The sequence below is a fragment of the Heptranchias perlo genome, chromosome 24 (assembly GCF_035084215.1).
Source record: "Heptranchias perlo isolate sHepPer1 chromosome 24, sHepPer1.hap1, whole genome shotgun sequence".
NCBI classification, from domain to species: Eukaryota; Metazoa; Chordata; class Chondrichthyes; order Hexanchiformes; family Hexanchidae; genus Heptranchias; species Heptranchias perlo.
In genome coordinates this window covers 2160225-2187828 of record NC_090348.1, presented here as the reverse complement: position 1 = coordinate 2187828, position 27604 = coordinate 2160225, and the positions used below count along the sequence as shown (strand labels likewise).

Sequence of the window (27604 nt, the reverse complement as noted above, 5' to 3'; positions counted from 1 at the left end):
CCTTCTGGACAGACTATGTACTGTAGCTCCATTTACAAGCAGAGGACCACTGCAACCTGACACTAATCTAGTTTGTTTATCTCAGGAACTTCATCTAAACCTGACTGAACCATTTCTTAAAGATTTGCTTTAATAAACATTTGTATACAATGCTCCCATTATCAGAGATAATAACTGAACAAAGCAATTGTACTTGGAAATAACTTGGGATTAGCAGGTTTTTGTGTAACACTGATGTATAGTTGAATTTTGTATTCATTAGTCTGTTTATTCTGTTAACTGTATAGAAGCCTCACCTGGAAGGATCTCACGTCACGTTTACCCCAACCATTGATGAAGTGATGGAAGGACTAACTCATGTAGTGGACCTTTTAGTCACCAGTGTTGGGCAGATACCTAGAATTGAACACCAGCTCTTTCAGGTAGTTATCTACTGCACCGTGTACTTTCATGTGCTTCACAGTAACTGTTAGTCCACTGTCCATGTATCCAATCATCAATCTACTGTACCAGGCACTTCTGCCAATTTTCTCCCCTTTCCCTCTGTCCTGGAGGTGTTGACTCCTCCTGTGTTACTGTCCCATAGGTGAGGTCTCACCCTAGTGGACTTTCTTCCTGTTCTCCTAGACAGTGAGTGTTGACAAGATGCTTGACAATCGTATCCAAGCTCTAACCTGTCCTCGTCTGATATCCGGACAGATGCCCTTCTCAGGAGTGGGGACTGGACAACTATCAAGGGGGGAAGCCTGGCTGATAATCTCCTTCATGTGCAAGGGAGCTGAGGCCAAGTGAGACCAGCCCTGGCTAAGACCAGCTAACAGATCTTGAATTCAACCCAGGGCTTTCTGATGTGTATAACACAGTTAGACACTGGCTCTATCAGCTGAACTATCAAGAAGCTTTAGAACAGTCTTGTCAACTCTTCAATCACACTCTATGTGTGCTACTATTGGTCTGTTGTATACTCATATATTTATTTCTGGATCCATATATTAAACAGATTCCTTCTTTTCATATCAATTAGTTTATAGGCAAATATACAACAAATGTATCTTGTGTGTCTGTAATGAGTATTACTGTCTTTCAAATCATTCAGTCGGGACCTAGCAAAGGTTGACATCACTGCTCTGTACATTTGTTCTGTAGGCTATAGATAACTTAGAAGTTAAATATATCAGCTCGATACACATTGAAGAGCAAATCGTCGTCTGTGCTAAAGCAAGACTCCAAGCTGTGGCTAAAAACAATAGTCACGGCCCACTTAGGTAAGGACTGCTTTAAATATTACAACATTAACATTTTGGGATACAGCATATAAATAACTTGAGACATGACATGTGGTGAGTGTAACAGGCTTGGGAGAAACAGGTGACTTTGGACCTATGGTTCCCGAAACTATCCCCCACTGGGGGTTTTCCTCGCCTCGCCTGAGGGAAGTAAGGATGGAAATTGCGGAGGTACTGGCCATAATCTTCCAAACATCTGTAGATACGGGGGGTGGTGCCAGAGGAACATAGGAACATAGGAACAGGAGTAGGCCATTCAGCCCCTCGTGCCTGCTTCGCCATTTGATAAGATCATGGCTGATCTGTGATCTAATTCCATATACCTGCCTTTGGCCCATATCCCTTAATACCTTTGGTTGCCAAAAAGCTATCTATCTCAGATTTAAATTTAGCAATTGAGCTAGTATCAATTGCCATTTGCAGAAGAGAGTTCCAAACTTCTACAACCCTTTGTGTGTAGAAATGTTTTCTAATCTCGCTCCAGAAAGGTATGGCTCTAATTTTTAGACTGTGCCCACTACTCCTAGAATCCTCAACCAGAGGACTGGAGAATTGCAAATGTTACACCCTTGTTCAAAAAAGGGTGTAAGGATAAACCCAGCAACTACAGGCCATTCAGTTTAACCTCAGTGGTGGGGAAGCTTTTAGAAACGATAATCCAGGACAAAATTAGCAGTCACTTGGACAAGGGTGGATTGATTAGGGAAAGCCAGCACAGATTTGTTAAAGGCAAGTCGTGTTTAACTAACTTGATAAGAGTTTTTTGATGAGGTAACAGAGAGGGTCGATGAGGGCAATACGATTGATGTGTATACGGACTTTCAAAAGGCGTTTGATAAAGTGCCGCATAATAGGCTTGTCATCAAGATTGAAGCCCATGGAATAAAGGGGGCAGTAGCAACATGGATACAGAATTGGCTAAGTAACAGGAAACAGAGAGTAGTGATGAATGGTTGTTTTTTGGACTGGAGGGAGGTGTACAGTGGTGTTCCCCAGGGGTCGGTACTAAGACCACTGTTTTTTTTTATATATATTAATGACTTGGACTTGGGTGTACAGGGCACAATTTCAAAATTTGCAGATGACACAAAACTTGGAAGAGGCCATGGACGGACATGTGGCAGATGAAATTTAATGCAGAAAAATGCGAAGTGATACATTTTGGTAGGAAGAATGAGGAGAGGCAATATAAACTAGAGGGCACAACTCTAAAAGGGGCACAGGAACAGAGAGACCTGGGGGTATATGTGCACAAATCATTGAAAGTGACAGGGCAGGTTGAGAAAGTGGTTAAAAAATCATACGGGATCCTGGGCTTTATAAATAGAGGCATAGAGTACAAAAGTAAGGAAGTCATGATGAACCTTTATAAAACACTGGTTCGACCACAACTGGAGTATTATGTCCAGTTCTGGGCACCGCACTTTAGGAAAGATGTGAAGGCCTTAGAGAGGGTGCAGAAGAGATTTACCAGAATGATTCCAGGGATGAGGGACTTTAGTTACGTGGATAGACTGGAGAAGCTGGGGTTGTTCTCCTTGGAACAGAGACGGTTGAGAGGAGATTTGATAGAGGTATTTAAAATCATGAAGGGTCTAGACAGAGTAGATAGAGAGAAACTGTTCCCATTGGTGGAAGGGTCAAGAACCAGAGGACATAGATTTAAGGTGATTTGCAAAAGAACCAAAGGTGACATGAGGAAAAGCTTTTTTATGTAGCGAGTGGTTATGATCTGGAATGCACTGCCCGAGGGGGTGGTGGAGGCAGATTCAATCATGGCCTTCAAAAGGGAACTGGATAAGTATTTGAAAGGAAAAAATTTGCAGGGTTACGGGGATAGGGCGGGGGAGTTGGGACTAGCTGGATTGCTCTTGCATAGAGCCGATGTGGACTCGATGGGCCGAATGGCCTCCTTCCATGCTGTAACCTTTCTATGATTCTATGTCTGGGTCTGTTGGAGACTCATTGATAGAGATTGATTGCTATGATTAGTCAACAACTCCACTATCGTTGTATCATATTATGAGGTGTTTTGATAGAGTAGATAGGGAGAAACTGTTTCCACTGAGCAGGAGGGTCAGTAACCAGAGGACACAAATTGAAGATAATTGACAAAAAAGCCAGAGGGGGAGATGAGGAGAATTTTTTTTTATGCAGCGAGTTGTTATGATCTGGAATGCACTGCCTGAAAGGGCGGTGGAAGCAGATTCAATAGCAACTTTCAAAAGGGAAGTGAATACATACTTTGAGAAATTTGCGGGGCTGTGGGGAAAGAGCAGGGGAGTGGGACTAATTGGATAGCTCTTTATAGAGCCGGCATAGGCACGATGGGCTGAATGGCCTCCTCCTGTGCAGTATGATCCTATGTGACTACCAGGATAATAGAAGGTGAACTGGATGGACCTTGGTTGTTTTTCGTCCAGAAATTCCTAACATTCTTTTAAACAGAGCCTGCATAACTACATTATATACATTATATACTCCAATAACACATTGACAGTACATTCCCACTGTGAATAACGGGCTGCACCCAGAGTGCACTCTCCACAGCGGTTCCCATGGGCATTTGTTTTGCATTCATACAGAATCAAATATAATCCCGTTTTTGAAGAGAAATACACTGCTCTGTGTTAATTTGTTTTGGTTTGTACACATTACTATCAACCAAAACATAGAAACTTCAAATCCATACCATTTGTAATCTCCTGGAAAGTATCATCTGGGAACACTGAACCCACCTGGTGCCTCCTGGAAGCAGGAGGTTCTGGGTTTTGAACAGCCTGTTTGAGTAGAGAGTGAGGATTATTCTGTGATTTGCAAAGTTCCACAACTGTTGAGTGCTCTCCAGTTTTAATTCTAATCAGCTCCATCTCGTTTTGACCCTGGGCTTAGAGCAGTGTGCACAGACAGCACAGAGTTATACTGCTGGCTGCGCAGTGCTGTCTGTTCAGGCTCTGCACATGCAGATTAAACAAAGCTCTGCTCAATTTTCATCTGTATGCCGGTGATATTTTTTCATGTTGGACAACAGCCAACCGAAAGAGTCAGCTCTTTTCTAATGTTAGAAAGGTAAATGCAGTGGGTCTGGACTCTTTACAAACTTCAAAATATAAATATATAAGGTTGCACACCAGTTGCAAGGTTTGGAGACTTTTGTTCTGAGGAAAGACTTGAGACACTGGGACTCTTTCCATTGGAGCAGAGAAGGCTCAGAGGAGATTTAATAAAGGTTTTTACAATTATGAATGGTTTTGATAGTGAATTGGGAAAGACTATTTCCTCTGTTTGGGGAGTCAGTGATGAGGAATTATCAATTTATATTTATCATACGGAGGAGAGATTGAGTAGAATGGGCCGATACTCTCTGGAGTTTAGAAGAATGAGAGGTGATCTCATTGAAACATATAAGATTCTGAGGGGGCTTGAACAGGGTAGATGCTGAGAGGTTGTTTCCCCTGGCTGGAGAGTCTAGAACTAGAGGGCATAGTCTCAGGATAAGGGGTCGGCCATTTAGGACTGAGATGAGGAAAAGTTTCATCACTCAGAGGGTTGTAAATCTTTGGAATTCTCTACACCAGAGGGCTGTGGATGCTGAGACGTTGAGTATATTCAAGGCTGAGATAGATAGATTTTTGGACTCTAGGGGAATCAGGGATATGGGGATCGGGCGGGAAAGTGGAGTTGAAATCGAAGATCAGCCATGATCTGATTGAATGGCGGAGCAGGCTCGAGGGGCGGTATCACCTACTCCTGCTCTTCTATTCTTATATTTTTACCCAAGAGAGTGAGAAGAAATATCTTTACACAGAGGGTTGTTGGAGATTGGAATGCTTTGCCAGAGGGAGTGTTTGAGGCAGAGAAGGTTGCAGGTTTTAAGGGAAAATTGGATAAATATTTGAAGCAAAGGAAGATATAAAGCTATTGGGAGAGAACAGGGCAGTGGGATTAGTTTGGGATTGATACAGGGCTATGGGGAGAGAGTGGGGCAGTGGGATTAGTTTGGGATTGATACAGGGCTATGGGGAGAGAGTGGGGCAGTGGGATTAGTTTGGGATTGATACAGGGCAGTGGGATTAGTTTGGGATTGATACAGGGCAATGGGGAGGGAGTGGGACAGTGGGATTAGTTTGGGATTGATACAGGGCAATGGGGAGAGAGTGGGGCAGTGGGATTAGTTTGGGATTGATACAGGGCTATTGGGAGAGAACAGGGCAGTGGGATTAGTTTGGGATTGATACAGGGCTATGGGGAGAGAGTGGGGCAGTGGGATTAGTTTTGGATTGATACAGGGCAATGGGGAGAGAGTGGGGCAGTGGGATTAGTTTTGGATTGATACAGGGCAATGGGGAGGGAGTGGGACAGTGGGATTAGTTTGGGATTGATACAGGGCAATGGGGAGAGAGTGGGGCAGTGGGATTAGTTTGGGATTGATACAGGGCTATGGGGAGAGAGTGGGGCGGTGGGATTAGTTTTGGATTGCTCTAGCAAAGAGCCAGCACAGTCATGATGTACTGAATGGCCTCCTTCTGTGCAGTAAATATCTATGGTTCAATGGTCTCTTATCATAGAATCATAGAAAATAGGAGCAAGAGTAGGCCATTCGGCCCTTCGGGCCTGCTCCGCCATTCAAAATGATCATGGCTGATTGTCTAACTCAGTACCTTGTTCCTGCTTTTTCCCCATATCCCTTGATCCCTTTAGCATTAAGAAATATATCTATCTCCTTCTTGAATATATTTAATGACTTGGCCTCCACTGCCTTCTGTGGTAGAGAATTCCACAGCTTCACCACCCTCTGAGTGAAGAAATTTCTCCTCATCTCAGTTCTAAATGGCCTACCCCGTATCCTGAGACTGTGACCCCTGGTTCTGGACTCCCCAGCCATCGGGAACATCCTCCTGCATCTAGTCTGTCCAGTCCTATTAGAATTTTATATGTTTTGATGAGATCACCTCTCATTCTTCTAAACTCTAGTGAATATAGGCCTAGTCAACCCAATCTCTCCTCATACGTCAGTCCTGCTATCCCAGGTCTCTTGCTCCTTCAGATAAATTATCCGTTCCCTTGACATAACTGTGGTTATACCACCATGTATGTAAAACCGTATCAGATTAATGCAATGTCTGCAGAATAATTACCCCTTCACTACCCCAGATGTTTTAGTCAACCTTTCTCATTATACAACTGGTACACCCCAAACACAGCTGGAGCTGGATTCTCCAAATGACCTGCTGGAACTCTGATTTTATTGTGTACAGCACCTTTCTCATCTATTATCCAATGCGTGGTCATACAAACCCCAACATTTTTTATATTTGAACCTATCAATTTTACTTTGTTCTTCATTTTGGCAGGCAGTTTATTCTTTGCTGTGAAGCACATTATCAACCTTCAGATTGATAAGGAGGTCATTGAAATATACGGTGCCAGAAAAGGCACATGTGAAGCAAACCCACTGTCCACCGATATCAAACCAGCTGGCAGCTTTCTCATTGATGATTTTTATTCTGATGAGTACACAGAGGATCATGTCGTCCGATTATTTGATTATTCAGAGCCTATAATTATTGACTTTCACACCATAATTGAGCAGAGTCCACACACCTACACCGTCCTATGTCGGGCAAATAGTGCTAACCATTTGCCATTTCCATAGGAGTCAATTGCAAAGGCACTGTTTATAACATATTAAGCACACTGACTGGGGCAGTTCGATAAATTCTTCGCACCTCGTTAATCCCCTGTACTTACCGATTTGCATACCCTTGTTTTGAAATCTTGGAGGCAGGAGGTCAGTTTGGGGAAAGTGTCTGCTTGTGAAATCGCCCCTTGGTCTTGATAACTGGGTTCCAGCTGATTGGACCTAAGGTTTTTTTATTGTCACTGACTATTGGGTAACGCAGTGACTTACAAACACTCCAACCAGAGAGGCTGTTATAAACCTAAGTGGCAAAGTCCTCAAACAGTGACATATATGTGGACAGTAACGAGGAGTAATACTCTCCACTTGCCTGGATGAGTGCAGCTCCAACAACACTCAAGAAGCTCGGCGCCATCCAGGACAAAGCAGCCTGCTTGATTGGCACCCCATCCACCACCCTAAACATTCACTCCCTTCACCACCGGCGCACTGTGGCTGCAGTGTGCACCATCCACAGGATGCACTGCAGCAACTCGCCAAGGCTTCTTCGACAGCACCTCCCAAACCCGCGACCTCTACCGCCTGGAAGGACAAGGGCAGCAGGCACATGGGAACAACACCACCTGCACGTTCCCCTCCAAGTCACACACCATCCCGACTTGGAAATATATCACCGTTCCTTCATCGTCGCTGGGTCAAAATCCTGGAACTCCCTTCCTAACAGCACTGTGGGAGAACCTTCACCACACGGACTGCAGCGGTTCAAGAAGGCGGCTCACCACCACCTTCTCAAGGGCAATTAGGGATGGGCAATAAATGCCGGCCTCGCCAGCGACGCCCACATCCCATGAACGAATAAAAAAAAAAGTCTTCAGAAACAGTGGAGACTGTACTTGGTAACACTTTCAAGCAACGTTTTACCATTCACCACTTCCAGCAGATAAGTCAGGTTAACAATAACTGTAAACGATGGGGGTTGTAGTGACCACAATATATCACACAGAATACTATATTATGATATCAATAAAGCAGTTCTACTGAATTTGGATAGTAAATAGTGGACAAACTAAGGAGAGTTTGTGGATGTAGAATTTGTGATTGAATGCCATTTCTTGCATAAAATGGATCCACTATTGAAAAATATACCTTGTGCAGTGCTGGGACTGCTAGGTTTGAAGGAGATACCAGTGTATTTCTACTAATTGTCTGATGACTGTGCAATCTTAACCCAAACTGTGCAAACTAGATTGTTACATTTTCACTTGCAACAGTGAAGGATTCCATCCACACACCTGTAGACACACAAGTACATTCAAGAACTGCTGCCGATATCACCCATTTTACGCTCCTGCTTGTTATTAGGCAGTAAATGGGTAGAGATCCATAGAAGTTTACAGCACAGAAGGAGGCCAGTCAGCAATCCAAAACGAATCCCACTGCCCCACTCTCTCCCAATGCCCTGCATCTTTCTCGGCTTCAAATATCCAATTTTCCCTTAAATGCTGCAGTGGTCTCTGTTTCAACCACTCCCTGTGACAAAGCATTCTGTGCTCCAACAAACCTCTGTGTAAATAAATTTCTCCGAAGCTCCCTCCTCACTCTCAGTGATCATTTTAAATTGATGATCCCTTATCGCTGACTTCCCAGACAGAAGAAATAGTCCTTCTCTATTCACTCTATCAAAACCATTCACAATTTTAAAACCCTCTATTAAATCTCCTCTTAACTTTCTCTGTTCCAACGGAAACAGTGACAGTGTCTCAAGTCTCTCCTCAGAAATATAGCTTTCCAGTAATTTTCCATCCTAGTGTTTGTTTGTGTGGGTTGGCAATGCTGATAATTGTTTAAGTTCTCAGGAGACTCGTGTTCTGTGACTGTTTAACATTTGTATTGTGGAAAATAAAGAAAACAATTCATGAAATAAGCAATTAGAGAAACAAATGGGGAAGTGAAATTAAAAATTGAATTTCAGAGCTTTGCCACTTCACCTCTCTCAAATTCCTCCACTCCCTCACCCTCCCTCACCCTCCCTCTCCCCTCACCCTCCCTCTCCCCTCACCTCCTCCACTTCCTCACCCTCCCTCTCCCCTCACCCTCCCTCTCCCCTCACCCTCCCTCTCCCCTCACCCTCCCTCTCCCCTCACCTCCTCCACTCCCTCACCCTCCCTCTCCCCTCACCTCCTCCACTCCCTCACCCTCCCTCTCCCCTCAATGCTCCACTGCCCTCACCCACTCTCTCACTCTCCCTCTCCCCTCACCCCCTCCACTCCCTCACCCTCCCTCTCCCCTCACCCTCCCTCTCCCCTCACCTCCTCCACTCCCTCACCCTCCTTCTCCCCTCACCCTCCCTCTCCCCTCACTTCCTCCACTCCCTCACCCTCCCTCTCCCTTCACCCTCCCTCTCCCTTCACCCTCCCTCTCCCTTCTCCCTCCCTCTCCCCTCACCCTCCCTCTCCCCTCACCCTCCCTCTCCCCTCACCCTCCCTCTCCCCTCAACTCTCCACTGCCCTCACCAACCCACTCCCTCACCCTCCCTCTCCCCTCACCTACTCCACTCCCTCACCTACTCCACTCCCTCACCCTCCCTCTCCCCTCACCCTCCCTCTCCCCTCACCCTCCCTCTCCCCTCACCCTCCCTCTCCCCTCACCCTCCCTCTCCCCTCCCGCACCCACTCCCTCACCCTCCCTCTCCCCTCACCTCCGCCACACCCTCACCCACCCACTCCCTCACCCTCCCTCTCCCCTCACCTCCGCCACACCCTCACCCTCCCTCTCCCCTCAACTCTCCACTGCCCTCACCCACTCCCTCACCCTCCCTCTCCCCTCACCTCCACCACACCCTCACCCACACCACACCCTCACCCACCCACTCCCTCACCCTCCCTCTCCCCTCACCTCCGCCACACCCTCACCCACCCACTCCCTCACCCTCCCTCTCCCCTCAACTCTCCACTGCCCTCACCCACTCCCTCACCCTCCCTCTCCCCTCACCTCCGCCACACCCTCACCTACCCACTCCCTCACCCTCCCTCTCCCCTCACCTCCGCCACACCCTCACCCACCCACTCCCTCACCCTCCCTCTCCCCTCAACTCTCCACTGCCCTCACCCAACCACTCCCTCTCCCCTCACCTCTGCCACACCCTCACCCACCCACTCCCTCACCCTCCCTCTCCCCTCATCTCCGCCACACCCTCACCCACCCACTCCCTCACCCTCCCTCTCCCCTCACCTCCGCCACACCCTCACACACCCACTCCCTCACCCTCCCTCTCCCCTCACCTCCGCCACACCCTCACACACCCACTCCCTCACCCTCCCTCTCCCCACAACTCTCCACTGCCCTCACCCACTCCCTCACCCTCCCTCTCCTCTCACCTCTGCCACACCCTCACACACCCACTCCCTCACCCTTCCTCGCTCCTCACCTCCTCCGCTCCCTCACCCACCCACTCCCTCACCCACCCTCTCCCTCAATGCTCCACTACCCTCACCCTCACCCACCCCCTCACCCTCCCTCTCCTCTCAACTCTCCACTGCCCTCACCCTCACCCCCTCCCTCTCCCCTCAACTCTCCACTGCTCTCACCCCTCACCTCCTCCACTCCCTCACCCACCCACTCCCTCACTCTCCCTCTCCCTTCAACTCTCCACTGCCCTAACCCGCTCCCTCACCCTCCCTCTCGCCTCACCTCCACCACACCCTCACCCACCCATGCCCTCACCCTCCCTCTCCCCTCACCTCCTCCACTCCCTCACCCACCCACTCCCTCACCCTCGCTATCCACTCACCTCCTTCACTCCCTCACCCACCCACTCCCTCACCCTCCCCTCATCTCCTCCACTCCCTCACCTACCCACTCCCTCACCCACCCCACTCCCTCACCCTCCCTCTCTCCTCACCTCCTCCACTGCCCTCACCCACCCACTCCCTCACCCTCCCTCTCCCCTCACCCCCTCCACTCCCTCACCCACCCATTCCTGCACCCTCCCTCTCCCCTCACCTCTTCCACTCCCTCACCCACCTTCTACCCTCACCTCCCTCTCTCCCTCACCCATCCAGTCCCTCACCCTCCCTCTCCCCTCATCTCCTCCACTCCCTCACCTACCCACTCCCTCACCCTCCCTCTCCTCTCAGCTCCTCCATTCCCTCACCCACCCACTCCCTCATCCTCCCTCTCCCTTCACCTCCTCCACTCCATCACCCACCCACTCCCTCACCCTCTCCCCTCACCTCCTCCATTCCCTCACCCACCCACTTCCTTACCCTCCCTCTCCCCTCTCCTCCTCCACTGCCCTCTCCCAGCCACTCCCTCACCCTCCTTCTCCCCTCATCTCCTCCACTGCCCTCATCCACCCACTCCCTCACCCTCCCTCTCCCCTCACCTCCTCCACTCCCTCACCCTCCCTCTCCCCTCACCTCCTCCACTGCCCTCACCCACCCACTCCCTCACCCTCCCTCTCCCCTCACCTCCTGCACTGCCCTCACCCACCCACTCCCTCACCCTCCTTCTCCCCTCATCTCCTCCACTGTCCTCACCCACCCACTCCCTCACCCTACCTCTCCCCTCCCCTCTTCCACTCCCTCACCCTCCCTCTCCCCTCATCTCCTCCACTCCCTCACCTACCCACTCCCTCACCCTCCCTCTCCCCTCATCCACTCCCTCATCCACCCACTCCCTTACCTCCTCCACTCCCTCACCCTCCCTCTCCCCTCACCCTCCCTCTCCCCTCACCCTCCCTCTCCCCTCACCCTCCCTCTCCCCTCACCCTCCCTCTCCCCTCACCCTCCCTCTCCCCTCACCCTCCCTCTCCCCTCACCCTCCCTCTCCCCTCACCCTCCCTCTCCCCTCACCTCCTCCACTCCCTCACCCACCCACTCCCTCACCCTCCCTCTCTCCTCACCACCTGCACTGCCCTCAACCACCCACTCCCTCTCCCTCCTTCTCCCCTCACCTCCTCCACTGCCCTCTCCCAGTCTCTCTCTGCAGTTCCTCTATGATTTCACTGTTCACTTCCTCTGAAACTTTCTCTATTCCTATGTCCTAGTGTCTCCCCTTCAATATTTGCACTCTGGCCTTTTGTGAATCCGTGCCTCTCCCTCCCCCAACTTTATCCTTTAGGTTGTCTTAACTTTGGATTCTCCCAGTGCAGTACTGAGGGAGTGCTGCATCGTTCGAGGTGCCGTCTTTCGGATGAGACATTAAACCGAGGCTTTGCTAGCCTCTCAGGTGGATGTAAAAGATTCCAGGACACTATTCAAAGAAGAGAAGGGAAGTTCTCCCTGGTTTCCTGGCCAATATTTATCCCTCAAACATCACTAAAACAGATTATCTGGTCATTATCTCATTGCTGTTTGTGGGATCTTGCTGTGCGCAAATTGGCTGCCGTGTTTCCTACATTACAACAGTGACTACACTTCAAAAGTACTTCATTGGCTGTTAAACGCTGTGGGACATCCTGAGGTTGTGAAAGGCGCTATATAAATACAGGCCTTTCTTTTAAATCTGTATCTGTAGGTCTGTGAAAACCCCGTTGCTTTCTGGGCAACAGCATTTCTCACAAACGCATTGGAGCAAATAGCCATTCATCAATATTTATCAATGGCGATCTGTGGGAATGACAGGCCAGTTTATGATTGCAATTCACGGCCCTGGATTCGATTACTCAAATACAACTTAAGACAACCTCGTGTGGGACACAAAAGATTCTCCTTTTGATGCCAGCCTGTGGTTTGAGTTGATAGTTTTCTATTGAGAAATCCTTTGTGAGGCCTTGGGTTTTAACCCCTTAGATGCTGCCTTTAGCAGTGCAGCATATAAGTAAAAAAAAATCAGCACAGACAAAAAGTTATGGTTTTGTCATTGGGGGTTGTATGGGAAGGAGTTGACGATTATTCCTGATTCTTAAATGACACTTTTTTGTCCTCTGATAGATACTGCTCAGTGTATGAACCGTACAAATATCTCCTGTCCCCGGACATGGTCAGTAAGATTGAAGTTATTCTCAACAAAGAGTTCAACCTGAGAAGTTATATCAAAGAAATTGACCAACTCCAAAAGATGGCTGCAGAACTTGCCTCTCTCCCTCTACATGTTCCTTTGGAGCTTCTGTTGTTTGATTGCTCTGAATTAAATCAGGTAAGTGGATAGATTGTCGTGGATAACAGACGTCGAGAAGTGTTTTGGTAGTTATGTAGCAGAGTGCCACTGTGGCCCTAACTTTCCATGGGGATCTCCTGAAACTTTGTAAATGGGTTGTTTCTCCAGGGACTCCCCCAGTCTCCCACTGGAGAAACCCATGGAAATTCTGGGCATATCTATATAATTAAAACACTTAGCCATTGAATTTGCTTGGCCGTTCTGGTGGACTTTTGAATTGGAAAATTGCCAATGTCACTACTTTATTTAAGGAGGGTGGGAAAGAGAAACCAGAAAATTATAGACCTATTAGTCTATAATTCAAGACTGAGATCGATAGATTTTTGTTGGGTCAGGGTATCAAGGGATATGGAGCAAAGGCAGGTAAATGGAGTTGAGGTACAGATCAGCCATGATCTCATTGAATGGTGGAACAGGCTTGAGGGGCTGAATGGCCTCCTCCTGTTCTTATGACTCCTGCCATAACTCCAATGGAATCCACCAGAACGGTGGGAAACTCTGCAGAGACCCAGATGTGCAAGTCCCGGAATTGTGTGGGAGACTCCAGTGGTTTCCGCGTATCCCAAACAAGGCCACTGATGTGGAGGAAGTGGGGCTGAGAGGTGGGGGGGGTCTCCCTATTCTCGGAGTTCCTACTTCTTTGGCCTGTGTGTGATTGGAGGCCAGTACAATCAGTGAGCTGAGGGCTACTGCCTTCCTGAAAGGTGCAAGTGGGTCTCACTAGGAGGAGCGAGGCCTGGACTTCTGAAGATCAGGGGGCAACATATACATTTTTTAAAAAAAAGTAGACCCCAAAACAGGAGGACACGATTTACGGTTTTTCGGGAGGGACGCGACCAATGGCCCCCCTCCAGCACAGGCATCCATTGTCCATGTTTCCTATGTCTTGCAGGGAGGGCTTGTGGTGCCCAGATGTGGCCCACACCACCTGCAGGCTCCTGAACTTTGGTGGGGTCAGCAGCGGAGGTCCAAGGGCCTGTAAACGTTTGGGGCCCTTGTGTGTCGTGTGCGCCTGTAGTGGGTGGGAAACATATATCACACGATATGAGAATGTCACATATGGAATCTGTACGCCATGTACTACATACATAGGAAAACTACTATCATTAACACACAAGTTACTAACCAGCAACTGGCAAATAGGGAAACCAATCAAACTCTCTAAGTACTCTTTGAAAAGGTTTCCATTCATCATGTTGTTTTGTCAGTTACTTGAGGACTCCAGGTCTTGAATACAAAATCCAGGCTGACACTTCAGTGTCAGAACTGAGGGAGTTCTACGCTGTCTGAGGTGCCGTCTTTCGGATGAGATGTTAAACTGAGGCCCATCTGCCCTCTCAGGTGGACGTAAAAGATCCCATGGCCACTATTCGAAGAAGAGCAGGGGAATTCTCCCCGGTGTGCTGGCCAATGTTTATCCCTCAACCAACATCACTAGAACAGATTATCTGGTCATTATCACATTGTTGTGGGATCTTGCTGTGCTCAAATTGAAATGTTTCCTACATTACAACAGTGACTACACTTCAAAAGTACTTCATTGACCATGAAGCACTTTGGGACGTCCTGAGGTTGTGAAAGGCGCTATATAAATGCAAGTCTTTCTTTCTTATGTCTCTTTTCTGAATATGGCAGTGTGATGGCAGTGTCTTCTGTGAACCTATAGACAGGGAAAGAGAAATTTAAGGGGGAGGACCACAGGAAGCTGTGGAAGCTACATCATTAAATAAATTTAAATCAGAAATGGACAGTTTCCTAGAAGTAAAGGGAATTAGGGGTTACGGGGAGCGGGCAGGAAATTGGACATGAAGCTGAGTTCGGATCGGTCAAGGCCCTGTGGGTGGCGGAGAGGGCCCAGGGGCTGAGTGGCCGGGTCCTGCTCCTACTTCTTGTGTTCTTTAGATTTGAGGTTAGGATCAGGTCAGCCATGATCTTATTGAATGGCGGAGCAGGCTCGAGGTGGCTGATTGGCCTCCTCTGCTCCTATTTCTTATGTTCTTATGTTCTTATGACTTGTTATCTGCTGTTCAGCGTCCTTCTGCAGTCAGGAAAATGGGCAGCAACGTTCCATAATCAGGCAGCAGGAAGTGTCTCCTGTCCAATTCCCCTCCCTCCATCCCCCAGTTCCAGCAGTCAGTCAGAGAGTGTTGATGTGAGCAGAGCATGTCCGAGCTCCACTGCCTGTTAAGGCTCTGAGTCTGAACCCCATCTCTACCGCCTGGGTCTCCTAATGGGGTTCAGTTCTCTGCCACTTTTGTTCCTGATCATAGCTGGGAATGGAATGATGAGTGTAAGGAGCAGTTCTGTTGGAGGGTGTGAGGGTATCTACACCTTCGGGGCATCCTAAGAAGGGTAGTGAATGTATCCCTGCAGCCCTGACAGCTCACATCTCACCTGAAGTTGGCAGGGACATCATTAAAATGTTGTGTGGAACATCAGCACCTGAGGTTATACAGTGTGTGTATTCAGATTTGTCCTTCGTGTACTTAGGGAAGGTCCAGCTGTATCCCATCCCATAAACTCAGCAAAACTTCTCATCAACCTGCAGGTTAATAACCATATTCTGAAAGTGGCTGATTGCTGCCTGAACAAATCTGTACCCCAGGGAATTTCTGTCGGTGTTGCCGTGATAACTCATAGATCCTAATCAGAGTAAAGTGACAACACAAGTGATCATCTTCACACAAAGTCCAACAAACATCACACGTTACAGTATTTCAAATAAATGATAAAGTAAAAAGCAATTCATGTTTATAAATTGCATATATACTTTCAAAATACATTCTTTGACACTTTTTTGTTTTTTGTAACAACAACAACTTGCATTTATATATCGCCTTTAACGTAGTAAAACGTCCCAAGGCGCTTCACAGGAGCGATTATCAAACAAAATTTGACACCGAGCCACATAAGGAGATATTAGGACAGGTGACCAAAAGCTTGGTCAACGAGGTAGGTTTTAAGGAGCGGAGAGGTTTAGGGAGGGAATTCCAGAGCTTAGGGCCGAGGCAGCTGAAGGCACGGCCGCCAATGGTGGAGCGATGAAAATCGGGGATGCGCGAGAGGTCAAAAAGGAGGAACGCAGAGATCTCGGAGAAGGTCACAGAGGGATGGAAGGCCGGGCCATGGAGGGATTTGAACAAAAGTCTGAGAATTTTAAAATTGAGGCATTGCCGGATCGGGGGCCAATGTAGGTCAGTGAGCACAGGGTGATGGGTGAATGGGACTTGGTGCGAGTTAGGATACGGGCAGCAGAGTTTTGGATGAGCTCAAATTTACTGAGTAACAGGTTGCTATAAACTGAAAAGTGCAGTTGCAGTAAAGCATTAACATTTTAACCTGTGCATCATGGTGAAATGCAAACCAGGTAGCCATGGCAACAATTACCAAACTTACCTGTGTCACACTCCAAGGCCCAGAGTTTGCTCAGAGCTGCCCCTGATCCTCCATATACCCACAAGGGGCCACAGGGACCCACATCACCACCAAAAAATTCAGTGCCCACCTGCCATCTGAGGTGGAGGCGGGGGGACACTGGGCCAATCCCTAGAGAAACCCTCTCACTGCCCCCTTCAACTCCCTTACCAAAAGGGGGCCACTAGGATGCTCCCCCTCATTTATCCTGACCTGGACTCCCCTAACTACCATTTGGGGCCCATTTGTGTCCTTCTGGAAACTAGTTCACCTCATCCCACAGTACTGACCTTCAACCATAGGCCAGGTCCTGTATGGACTGGGACAGCAGGAACTCCCAGTGCAGGGACTCACCAGCCCCACCCCCTCTGCACCAGTGGCCTTGCTGATAGAATATAATCAGCATCTTTTACAACACCTTTTCGGTGTGCACGTGTTGGCTGCAGATTAGTAAAGTGAAGAGCAGGCAATGACAAATAACAGATTGGAATTAACTGCGAGTTATTGGGTAACTCCTTGGGGCACTCCAGAAGAGGGGGGTAATTTTGACTTTGGATGACAGAGTAAAACGGGCAATATTGATTCAGCTCACATTGTTCATCTCTCCTGATTTTCATTTCCATTGACTTCAATGGGGAGAGATGTATAACGGGTGGCCAATCCGATAACACCCGTTTTACACTATCGCCGATAAGGCCCATTTTACACTATAGCCGATAACACCCGTTTTACACTATCGCCGATAACACCAGTTTTACACTATTGCCGATATCGCCCGTTTTACACTATCGCCGATGAGGCCCATTTTACACTATGGCTGATCACGCCCATTTTACACTATTGCCGATATTGCTCGTTTTGCACTATTGCCGATATCGCCCGTTTTACACTATCACTGATAACACCAGTTTTACACTATCGCCGATATTGCCTGTTTTACACTATTGCCGATATTGCCCGTTTTACACTATCGCGATAACACCAGTTTTACACTATCGCCGATAAGGCCCGTTTTACACTATCGCCGATAACACCAGCTTTACACTATTGCCGATTTCGCCCGTTTTACACTATCACCGATAACACCAATTTTACACTATCACCAATAACACCAGTTTTACACTATCGCCAATGACACCAGTTTTACACTATCGCCGATAACACCAGTTTTACACTATCACCGATAAGGCCCGTTTTACACTATCGTGGATAACACCAGTTTTACACTATCGCCGATATCACCAATTTTACACTATCGTCGATTTCGCTAATTTTACACTATCACCAATAACACCAGTTTTACACTATCGCCAATGACACCCGTTTTACACTATCGCCGATTTCACCCGTTTTACGCCATCGCGGATAACACCAGTTTTACACTATCACCGATATCACCAGTTTTACTCTATCACCGATTTCACCCGTTTTACATCATCGCGGATAACACCAGTTTTACACTATCACCGATATCACCAGTTTTACTCTATCACCGATTTCACCCGTTTTACATCATCGCTGATAACACCAGTTTTACACTATTGCCGATATCACCAATTTTACACTATCGCCGATTTTGCCCGTTTTACACTATTGCCAATGACACCAGTTTTACACTATCGTCGATAACACCAGTTTGACACTATCGCCAATTTTGCCCGTTTTACACCATCGCCGATATTGCCCGTTTTACACTATTGCCGATATCATCTGTTTTACACTATCGCCGATTTCACCCGTTTTACACTATCGCCCAAAGGCAAAATCACCCCCGAAATGTTTTGTGTCCACAAGTCCCCCAAGATTGGTGAATCATGGTCTGCCCAGGATTGGTCTATTATGGTCTGCCCAGGGTTGGTCTATTATGGTCTGCCCAGGGTTGGTCTATTATGGTCTGCCCAGGGTTGGTGGAGAGGTGCACCGTAGAGATGGACCGTGGAAGAGAGGCACTGGAGAATTGGTGGACGGTTGACAAAGATGAGGACAGACAGTTGCACAGGATGTCAGTTGTGATTGTGGTAATGGGACCAAGGTAGAAGCCAAATTTTGGGATTTTAAATTGGGAGATGTTGAAGCATAATTCCAAAACTATATTTTAGTGATAATAAGAAAATGGGCTGCAGTTGGAGAAAATGGAGAGGTTGGGATTGGTTTCTTTTTTGAGGGGAGGTACAATAATGGGGGTTTTGAAGGAGGTAGGGACATTTCTAGAAGATGGGAACAAGTTGGTGAGCATAGTGCTAAGGAGGGGATGTTGGGTGCACAGGAGCTGGGAGAGAATGGAGTGAAGACAGCAGATGGGTGAGGTTAATGGGAGCCAGCGGAAATCATGGAGTGAGAGGCTGGGGCCCAGTCAGCAGGAGGGCAGGGGTACGATAGTGAGCTCGGGCATTTGGGATAGGGGAGTGGTTGGGAGGTAGATGGTACTGAATGGCCATCTCCCTGTGAGCTCCCCAGGAGATCTCCCTAATTCACCAACATGTGGAAACTGCAGCTAATTTGAAACAAAGGATCAGGAAAATGGCTGAGGAATAATCTGCATGACAAAAGGATCAGAAGTATAATCACGGGGCGAGTATATAGGAGTCAGAACAAGGAACACTTTGTCACTATTCCTTATTTTTATTAATCCAGTCAATCCTTGGGAATGCTTATTGTCTAGTGAAGTACAGATACGTGTCAATCAAATTCCTTATTTTTTGTGGTAAAAGAAAAATAAATGCCCGTTTTTATTTTTTATAAGTTTTTTTCTAAATTAATTAAACCTGGCAATGCAAATATGACATCTATTTAAAAATCCTTGTCACGTCATGTTATTACATCCAGAACTGTTATTTTCTAGCTGGTGCTAGTGATGTTTTACAGCAATGAGTGTAAGAATGAGAATATATACATTCAGAACCTCACTAATTTTTCCGACCGTGATCTGTAGCTTGTGCATTAAATTAAGAGTGTCACAATCTGAAATCTTGCCCCAAACATTGCCGGAAAATAAAGTTTGCAGTGTAAGGGGACTGAACATTAATATGTTGTTGTTGTACTCCTCAGTCCATTATTTTAGTACAGCTGTTAATCCAATTCAAATAAACAAGTTAACACCTACACTAAAATATCAGAGGAATTGTATATTAATTAAGTACTAATATCAGTAACAGGAATTTATAGGCTTCGATTTTATAACAGGAAGGTATATAAATGCACATCTTTCTTTATTAAACATTTAAACAGTAATGGAAGAATTCTCTCCTAATGGTGGAGTTTTCGGTTTATTAATACACCTCCTACTTAATTCACACCTGTGCCATTTGTGAATTCTTACTCTTTCACACCTTTGAGGCAAACTCATTAATACCGGTAATTTATTGCTGTCAGCGCAATGTAAAGGAACATTAAAACAGTCAAACTAGTGAGCAGTAAAAGTCACATGTAATACTGTACAGTATATAGGCTACAAGTGATCTGTAATAGATTACTTGTACAGACTCACTAGAGAAAATGAGAATGTGTTTACAATAATTAATCTCTGAAACACTAAAAGTCACCACCAAATATACAGTCCTTTTTGCAGGGAGAGGTGTATTGGGGCTATAGCCTTGCTCCATCAAATATTAATTTTTCTATAAATATGCATGATTTTGATATCTTAAAGGGAGATAATACCTTTTGGAATATGTGTATAATTTTGTCCTTTTATAATTCTTTCTTTTGTGCAAATTTAATGAGATCTGCGAATGAAAATGTAAATGACATGACCCACAGAAGGGATGAGTGGTCCCCAGCCCGTCCCTTAATGGTAACTAACTGCATCAGTGGGCCCAATTAGAAGCACCCACCTCTTGCGGCAACATCCTCAAGGCAACAGAATACTCCTCAACTCCCACCTGCTACTTAAAGGAACACATTGCATTTTTCTAATGTTAATATTCTTTCTGGTTCCTAATTGAAGTCACAAAACTTTAATATATTACACTCCGAGGTAAGGTCAGCGATAGATTGCATGTGCAGTGCAGGCCGGGCTTGGATCTGCATAATTGTATTGGTAATGTGGTTGTGCCTTTGGTCCCGAATCAATCTCGTCAGTCTTCAGAAAGCAATGAGAGATAATAAGTACTATTCACCTGATCACCGTCCCTGCTTTTGAGACAACCAGTGACGTTTGGTCTTCCTGAGTTTCCGATCTGAGGGAGAGATAGACCAAAGCTGGGAGCTTGCTGAATCGAAATGTGACACTAGATAGTTGTGTAGAGGGTCAGAAGGGGTTGAAACTGTACATGTGGCAATGAAGCACGAAGAAAGGTATCTCTCCTGGTGGCCAGGGCTGAGAGTATCTTGTTGTCTGAAATTCACAGTGGATGATCGATCGCACCCGGGAGCTGGCGAATATTGTAATTAATAAAGTTGTTACCGTGTCTGAGAAGTTTAATCGAAGGATCTGCCAGCAGTATGACGGTATTGTGAGGAAGATAACAAGCATAGCAGGCTCCACTCGCAAACTGGTGCAGATGCAAAATTATCTGGACACGTTGAGGAGCTGTGAACTGCTCCAGCTCAAGGTAGGGTCATGATTCCCTTATCAATAATTGGATTAGTTTGATGATGACTGACATTATAATGGGACAGAGCAAAATATCTGAATTTGTCTCTTTAAAAACATTCAGTCCTCCTTGTTTGTAGCACAGAGTAAAAACATTAAAGGTTTCATTTATGGATAAAAATGCAGAACAAGTCTTTTTTTTAAATCTGTGATGGTGTAAAATTAATGTTGTGCGTTCCAAAAATGTTACAAATCAGCCCTGTAATTACAGCTTTGTGATTACAGAAAGATTCTCTCTTTTCACTGGTATTTAATTTTGTACAGTCTGCAGCTCTGGGCTAAAGTGTCATGTTGACGTCTCGCTAATGAGAATGACTGTAAGTCACGGTGACAGTGTCTGACGGGGAATCTGTGGCATATACTGAGGATAGGGAGGGGGATCAGGGCGCATCACAAGCCTCACTTTTAATGTCTCCTTTTAAATTAAACATGGGACATGAGGCCGTTTATTAATTACTGTCACAAGTTGAGCAAGACTGGGCGAGTGAAGGTAAGTCATGGATGGGAAGTAACTAGTTATCTAGAGGTAGTTTTAGAACATCTATCCTCTACTCTCTGTTTGCAGAAACAATCCACTCAAAGCCCTGACACGTCTCATTTATTTGATTACAGTAATATACAGTGATTGTGAAAAAAGCATGTAGTCTGCAGAATAGGGGGAGATATCTGAGTGGATCTACAGCCTATCAGTGTCCAGTCTGGTGATGCCAAGGCACATTGAAGTAAAATAATGGGAACATGCTGCTTTTCCTGGACAAACTAGACTGGGATGTATTTGCATTGTTCCATTCAACCTCTTATGGATATTACAATGAGTTGGCCATCATTTGGATTTTGTTCTGTAATATCGTTTTATGTCACTGGGATTTCAACACCCTGTACTGTTTATGGATGAACTAATGATTTGCGACAGAGGACTCGGGATTGTGGATTATCAACACTACTAGTTTTGTTTCACCTTGTTCAGGACAAGCTGGAGATAGCATCCGAGAACCTGCTCTTCCTCGTGGACTATGCTTCGCTTTCCAAGAAGGACATTATTCTGAATGGCAGAACCTTCTCGTGGCCAGAGAGGATCAACCCAATGATCAGAAACAGGTCATTGTTCTGTTTGCTAATCACCGTAACCCTACACACCGACTCATCTCTTTAAAATGAGCCCAGTGTGTCTCTAAGTGATTTAAGTATTCCTATCTCCTAGCACTGCCAGGGAATGTAGTGAGTGGGAGCAACACAGTTAGAGGAGCAGAGAATGGCATTTAAACAAGGCTTTGCATAGTTTTGAAGCCCTTTTGAAATATCAGAAATTCACAGAATATTAAATTTGACTCCTAGAGCCCTGTACAAGCAAAAGGGTGAGTTTTATGAGGATTATCCCAGAAGATATATAGACATGAAGTGTGGTAATAATTTCAGTGAAATTAATAATTTTAATAAAATATTGGCACTGCACACTGATGCATGATAAATGTGAGGGTTTCTTTTGTATAAAGTAATGTATTAATGCAGGTGTCTAGACCTACAATAAATTTATTGAGGATTAAAGTTTGATTGCTCTTTTGTTAGGGTGATTAACCCTTGTGAGATTAAAAGCTGAGATGAAATGATTGAGTCCAATTTAATTGCAAACACTGCTAAGAGTCCACGTCATTTCTATATTAAAAAAATCTTTTATTTCTCCTCCTCACCTTAGTGAAATGCGATTACAGAGAGAGCACGATGTAGCAGTGTCCAAACTGGTTCACTGGCACAACGATTTTACAAAGCGTATCAACAAAACTGCCGCCTTGGTGAAGGAATTTCAGAAGAAGGATCGCATGTCGGAAGCTCAGCAATACATGGGCAAGCTGCAAGACATCAGCAGAACAATCGAGGAATTTACACAGGAGGCAAGTTCAGAACTTTAACTAGGTTTTTTATCAGGTTACTGTTTAAGAAACGATACGGCTTAAGTCAAACCTTAATAGACCTCCTGGAAATCAGGCTGGGATTGTAACAAGTTTATGTTGTTTTGCACACACTATATCCTTAAATATACTGTATTTCATTTATTAAGAGTTGATAATTATCTCAAGATGCTTTTTCTGATCAGTTCTCAAAAGTTGTGTTAAATAAAAACACACCTGTACATTGCAGGGAGGGATATCAGAAGTCCTGCAGCAGATGCTCTTCGCTATCTGATGTGCCACTTCTTAGAATCATAGAATCATACAGCACAGGAGGAGGCCATTTGGTCCATCGTGCCTGTGCTGGCTCTTTGAAAGAGCTATCCAATTAGTCCCACACCCCTGTTCTTTCCCCATAGCCCTGCAAATTTTTTCCCTTCAAGTATTTATCCAATTCCCTTTTGAAAGTTGTTATTGAATCTGCTTCCACCACCCTTTCAGGCAGCGCATTCCAGATCATAACAACTCGCTGAGTAAAATTCTTAGAATTAGCAGAGCAAGCAAATAGCTGGAGTGAGACATTAAGAGCTCTTTAAAGTGCAGGATGGAGATAGAAAGCCCTTCTCTGATTAAATACAGTGGAGCTAGGAGTGCTTTTGTCTGGAAACAGATGTACGTTTCCTTTATAAATCTTGATTTATATTTGACAAATGTCATTGTTTATACCTTGCTTAGAAATAATCTCCAATAACTAGGTCAGTTTAGCACACCAAGTACAATTGTCACTAGCGCGTGTTTTGTGTAATAGTGCACTTGAGCTTGGCCATGTCACCTGCCGTCATGGTAGAATAGCTCACCTTGGCTGCTCAAGATGTGACAGGCTTCTGTTATCTTTGCTCAGAAAGCCCTGATCAACCATGAAGAAGTGCTGCTGGAGACAGGGCACATTAGCCCTTACCACCAAATCCAGAATATTCTCAACGCCATGGAGCCCTTTGAGAAGCTGTGGAAAATCGCTGTCCAGTTCAACCTGCACTACGACAAGTGGATGAACGGTTCCTTGCTGCAAGTCAATGCTGAAGAGGTGGAACAGGAGGTTAGAAGTGAACAAGATTTCTCCAGCACTGTTTTAACACAGCATTTAGGAATGCAGAATTAGATCGTAATTCTATTACGTAAAAATATTTTATGTATATTTTAAAATATAAATATATAAAATATGTAGATTAGAATCCTTGGCAGGTTTTTTTAAAAAGCGCTGCCAGATTTAAAATTGATAGGAAAGGTTTTGGATCGAAAGCAAAAGTCTACGTGAGAGTTGGATTCAAGGCTAAGATTAAGTTGCACCTTAACAGATATAATCTGCATTGCAGTGACATTAATTCTCATTATTATCAAAATTATCATTGATCAGTTAGTCTTGAACATCTAGTCATTTGAAACAAACGTTCAATCTTTCCTTCTGTAAAATGTTCCCATCAGGTGCAGAGTTTATGGAGGATCAGCTACAAGCTAACAAAAGTCTTCAACCATCCGGATTTACACGGACCCCTGAAAGTCGCGACCACCATCAAAACTAAGCTGGAAAAGTTCAAAATTAATATGCCTTTGATCAACGCCCTCTGCACCCCTGGGATTAAGCAATGTCACTGGAGTGTGATGAGCCAAAAGGTAGGCAGATCATTTCAAGGGCACAGAACTGTTGACCAAGAATTGTGAACACATTTTGGAAGCACGAATAGGGAAAGGAAATACACCTTTAATGGGGAGATTTTAAATGGAGCAGTGGAGCCGAGGGAGCTTGGTGGACAGGTACACAGGTCAGTAAGGTGAAGTCATCCACTTTGGATCCAAGAAAGACAAATTGGAGTATTTTCTAATGGTGACAGGCGAGGAACTGTGGAGGATCAAGGGGATTTAGGTGTCCATGTACACAAATCAGCTAATAATCAAAAAGGCTGATGGAATGTTGGCCTTTATCTTAAGGAGGTTGGAATAAAAAGGGGAGGAAGTGATTCTTCAGTTTATAAAGCTCTGGTTAGACCCCATCTGGAGACACTGGAGTTCTGGGCAGCGCAACTCAGGAAGGATATATTAGCCTTGGAGGGGTTGCAGCGCAAATTCACCAGAATGATACTGGGCTTAAAGGGTTAAATAGTGAGGACTGGTTGCACAGACTAGGCTTGTATTCCCTCGAGTATAGAAGATTAAGGGGTGATCCAACTGAGGTGTTTAAAATGCTAAAAGGATTTGATAGGGTAGTTACAGAGAAGCTATTTCCTCTGGTGGGGGAAGTCCAGAACAAGGGGGCATAACCTTATAATTAGAGCTAGGCCGTTCTGGGGTGATGTCAGGAAACATTTCACACAAAGGGGAGTGGAAATCTACAACTCTCCCCCCCACAAAAAAAAACTTGAGGCTGGGGTTCAATTGAAACTTTCAGAACTGAGATTGATCAATTTTTGTTGGATAAGAGTATCATGTGATATGGAGCAAAGGAGGGTAAATAGAGTTAAGATACAGAACCATTGAAATATAGAAAATTTACGGCACAGAAGGAGGCCATTCGGCCGGTCGAGAAAGAACCACCCAGGCTAATCCCACTTTCCAGCACTTGGTCCATAGCCTTGTAGGTTACGGCACTTCAGGTGCACATCCAGGTACTTTTTAAATGAGTTGAGGGTTTCTGCCTCTACCACCCTTTCAGGCAGTGAGATCCAGATCCCCACCACCCTCTGGGTGAAAAAGAAATTCTCCTCAGCTCCCCTCTAATCCTGCTACCAATTACTTTAAATCTATGCCCCCGGTCACTGACCCCTCTGCTAAGGGAAATAGGTCCTCCCTATTCACTGTATCTTGCTCCCCCTCCAAGGCCAAGATATCCTCATAATTTTATACACCTCAATTAAATCACTCCTCAGCCTCCTCTGTACCAAAGAAAACAACCACAGCCTTTTCAATCCTTCCTCATAGCTAAAATTCTCCAGCCCTGGCAACATCCTCATAAATCTCCTCTGTACCCTCTCTACTGCAATCACATCTTTCCTGTAATGTGGTGACCAGAACTGTGCGCAGTCCAGTCATACGGAGCTGTGGCCTGACTAGTGTTTTATACAGTTCCAGCATAACCTCCATGCTGTTCTATTATTAGCCTCGGCTTATAAAGGAAAGTATTCCATATGCCTTCTTAACCACCTTATCTACCTGTCCTGCTACCTTCAGGGATCTGTGGACATGCACTCCAAGGTCCCTCTCTTCCTCCACACCTCTCAGTATCCTCCCATTTATTGTGTATTCCCTTGCCTTGTTTGCCCTCCCCAAATGCATTACCTCACACTTCTCTGGATTGAATTCCATTTGCCACTTTTCTGCCCATCTGACCAGTCCATTGATATCTTCCTGTAGACTACAGCTTTCCTCCTCACTATCAACCACATGGCCAATTATAGGAAGGGTATGAAAGTAATGTGAACTAAGTCTGTATCTTATCCATGCATCTTCTGTGTTCTTACTGTCTGATAACTGCAACCTTTTTATTGAAGTTAGATCAGTTTGTGTGTTATAATCAGAAGGTAGAATGTGGCAGAGGAGTTCTCCCTGGTGTCCTGGCCAATATTTATCCCTCAACCAACATCACTAAAAAAAAACAGATTTTCTTTTCATGAACACGTTGCTGTTTGTGGGATCTTGGTTTGCGCAAATTGGTTGCTGCATTTCTTACATTAAAACAGTGACTACACTTCAAAAAATACTTCATTGGCTGTAAAGCGCTTTGGGACATCCTAAGGAGCAGAAATGCAAGCTCTAATATATTCATACTGCTATAATTGCAAGCTCGTTCTTTCTTTCCTTCAAATACCATTGATTATGATTTGTGCCTATCTGTTAATGAGGGTTTTTAGTATTAACATACAATACAGGTCAGTAAATGGAGAATAGAAAGCAGCACCACAGCATTAAGCTGCGGGATTAATATTGGTACAGGATCCCAGCACGCTTGGCATTGCGCTGACTTAAACTTTCTTCAGCTAACACTGTTTGGTAAAACATGCAGTCCAATCTAGGCTGAGGCTTGAATATTTTACAAAGATTCCCTACAAAATCATTGTTCTAGCCTGTGGGTTTTATTAAGGTCTGGCTTTGAATTTCGACTGTCCGTTCACAGCTTAACCCTTGCTGTCGAACAGGGCGTTTCCTTTTAATCTCTCTACCTGCTTAATCAGCTCATAAGGTGACCTCTTCCCACGTATGCTTGGCTGGGCACGATTTGACTTTTATGCTATAGTGCTTGAGTTAGGCCTGAATTTCCAGGCGATGAGTTGCTCCACTGTTACACCAATGATTTTCACACACTGTGGGTCTGGAGAGGTGTTTACACGCAGGTTTCCTGGATCAGGATATTTGCATATCCATTGGAGTAGTGATTTGGCGCAATTCCCATGTAAAATCGGTGTAATTTGCTGGAGCACATGGAAATTAGATTGCAGCCTCTAAGAAGACAGTTCAGCCTCCACACTTCAGCAACAGACTGGGAGACAACCAGGGAGGGAAGGGGTGGGCCTGGGCTCACTCACATCACTCTCAGATAACTTCACTGCGTCAATCTTTTCATCATACTTTTCAA

The 27604-nt window shown here is 45.6% G+C and overlaps 1 protein-coding gene across 1 annotated transcript in view; it reads left to right on the top strand.

Moving 5' to 3' along the window:
* Nucleotides 1-341: 341 nt before the first annotated feature.
* Nucleotides 342-27604, top strand: part of LOC137341904 (dynein axonemal heavy chain 3-like) — a 490604-nt gene continuing 463341 nt past the window's right edge. Inside the window, exons 1-8 of the mRNA XM_068005410.1 lie at nucleotides 342-422; nucleotides 1147-1265; nucleotides 12861-13065; nucleotides 20850-21053; nucleotides 22062-22192; nucleotides 22788-22983; nucleotides 23882-24076; nucleotides 24463-24651. Of these exons, the coding sequence (XP_067861511.1) occupies nucleotides 342-422; nucleotides 1147-1265; nucleotides 12861-13065; nucleotides 20850-21053; nucleotides 22062-22192; nucleotides 22788-22983; nucleotides 23882-24076; nucleotides 24463-24651 (1320 nt within the window). The remainder of the gene's footprint in view (nucleotides 423-1146; nucleotides 1266-12860; nucleotides 13066-20849; nucleotides 21054-22061; nucleotides 22193-22787; nucleotides 22984-23881; nucleotides 24077-24462; nucleotides 24652-27604) is intronic.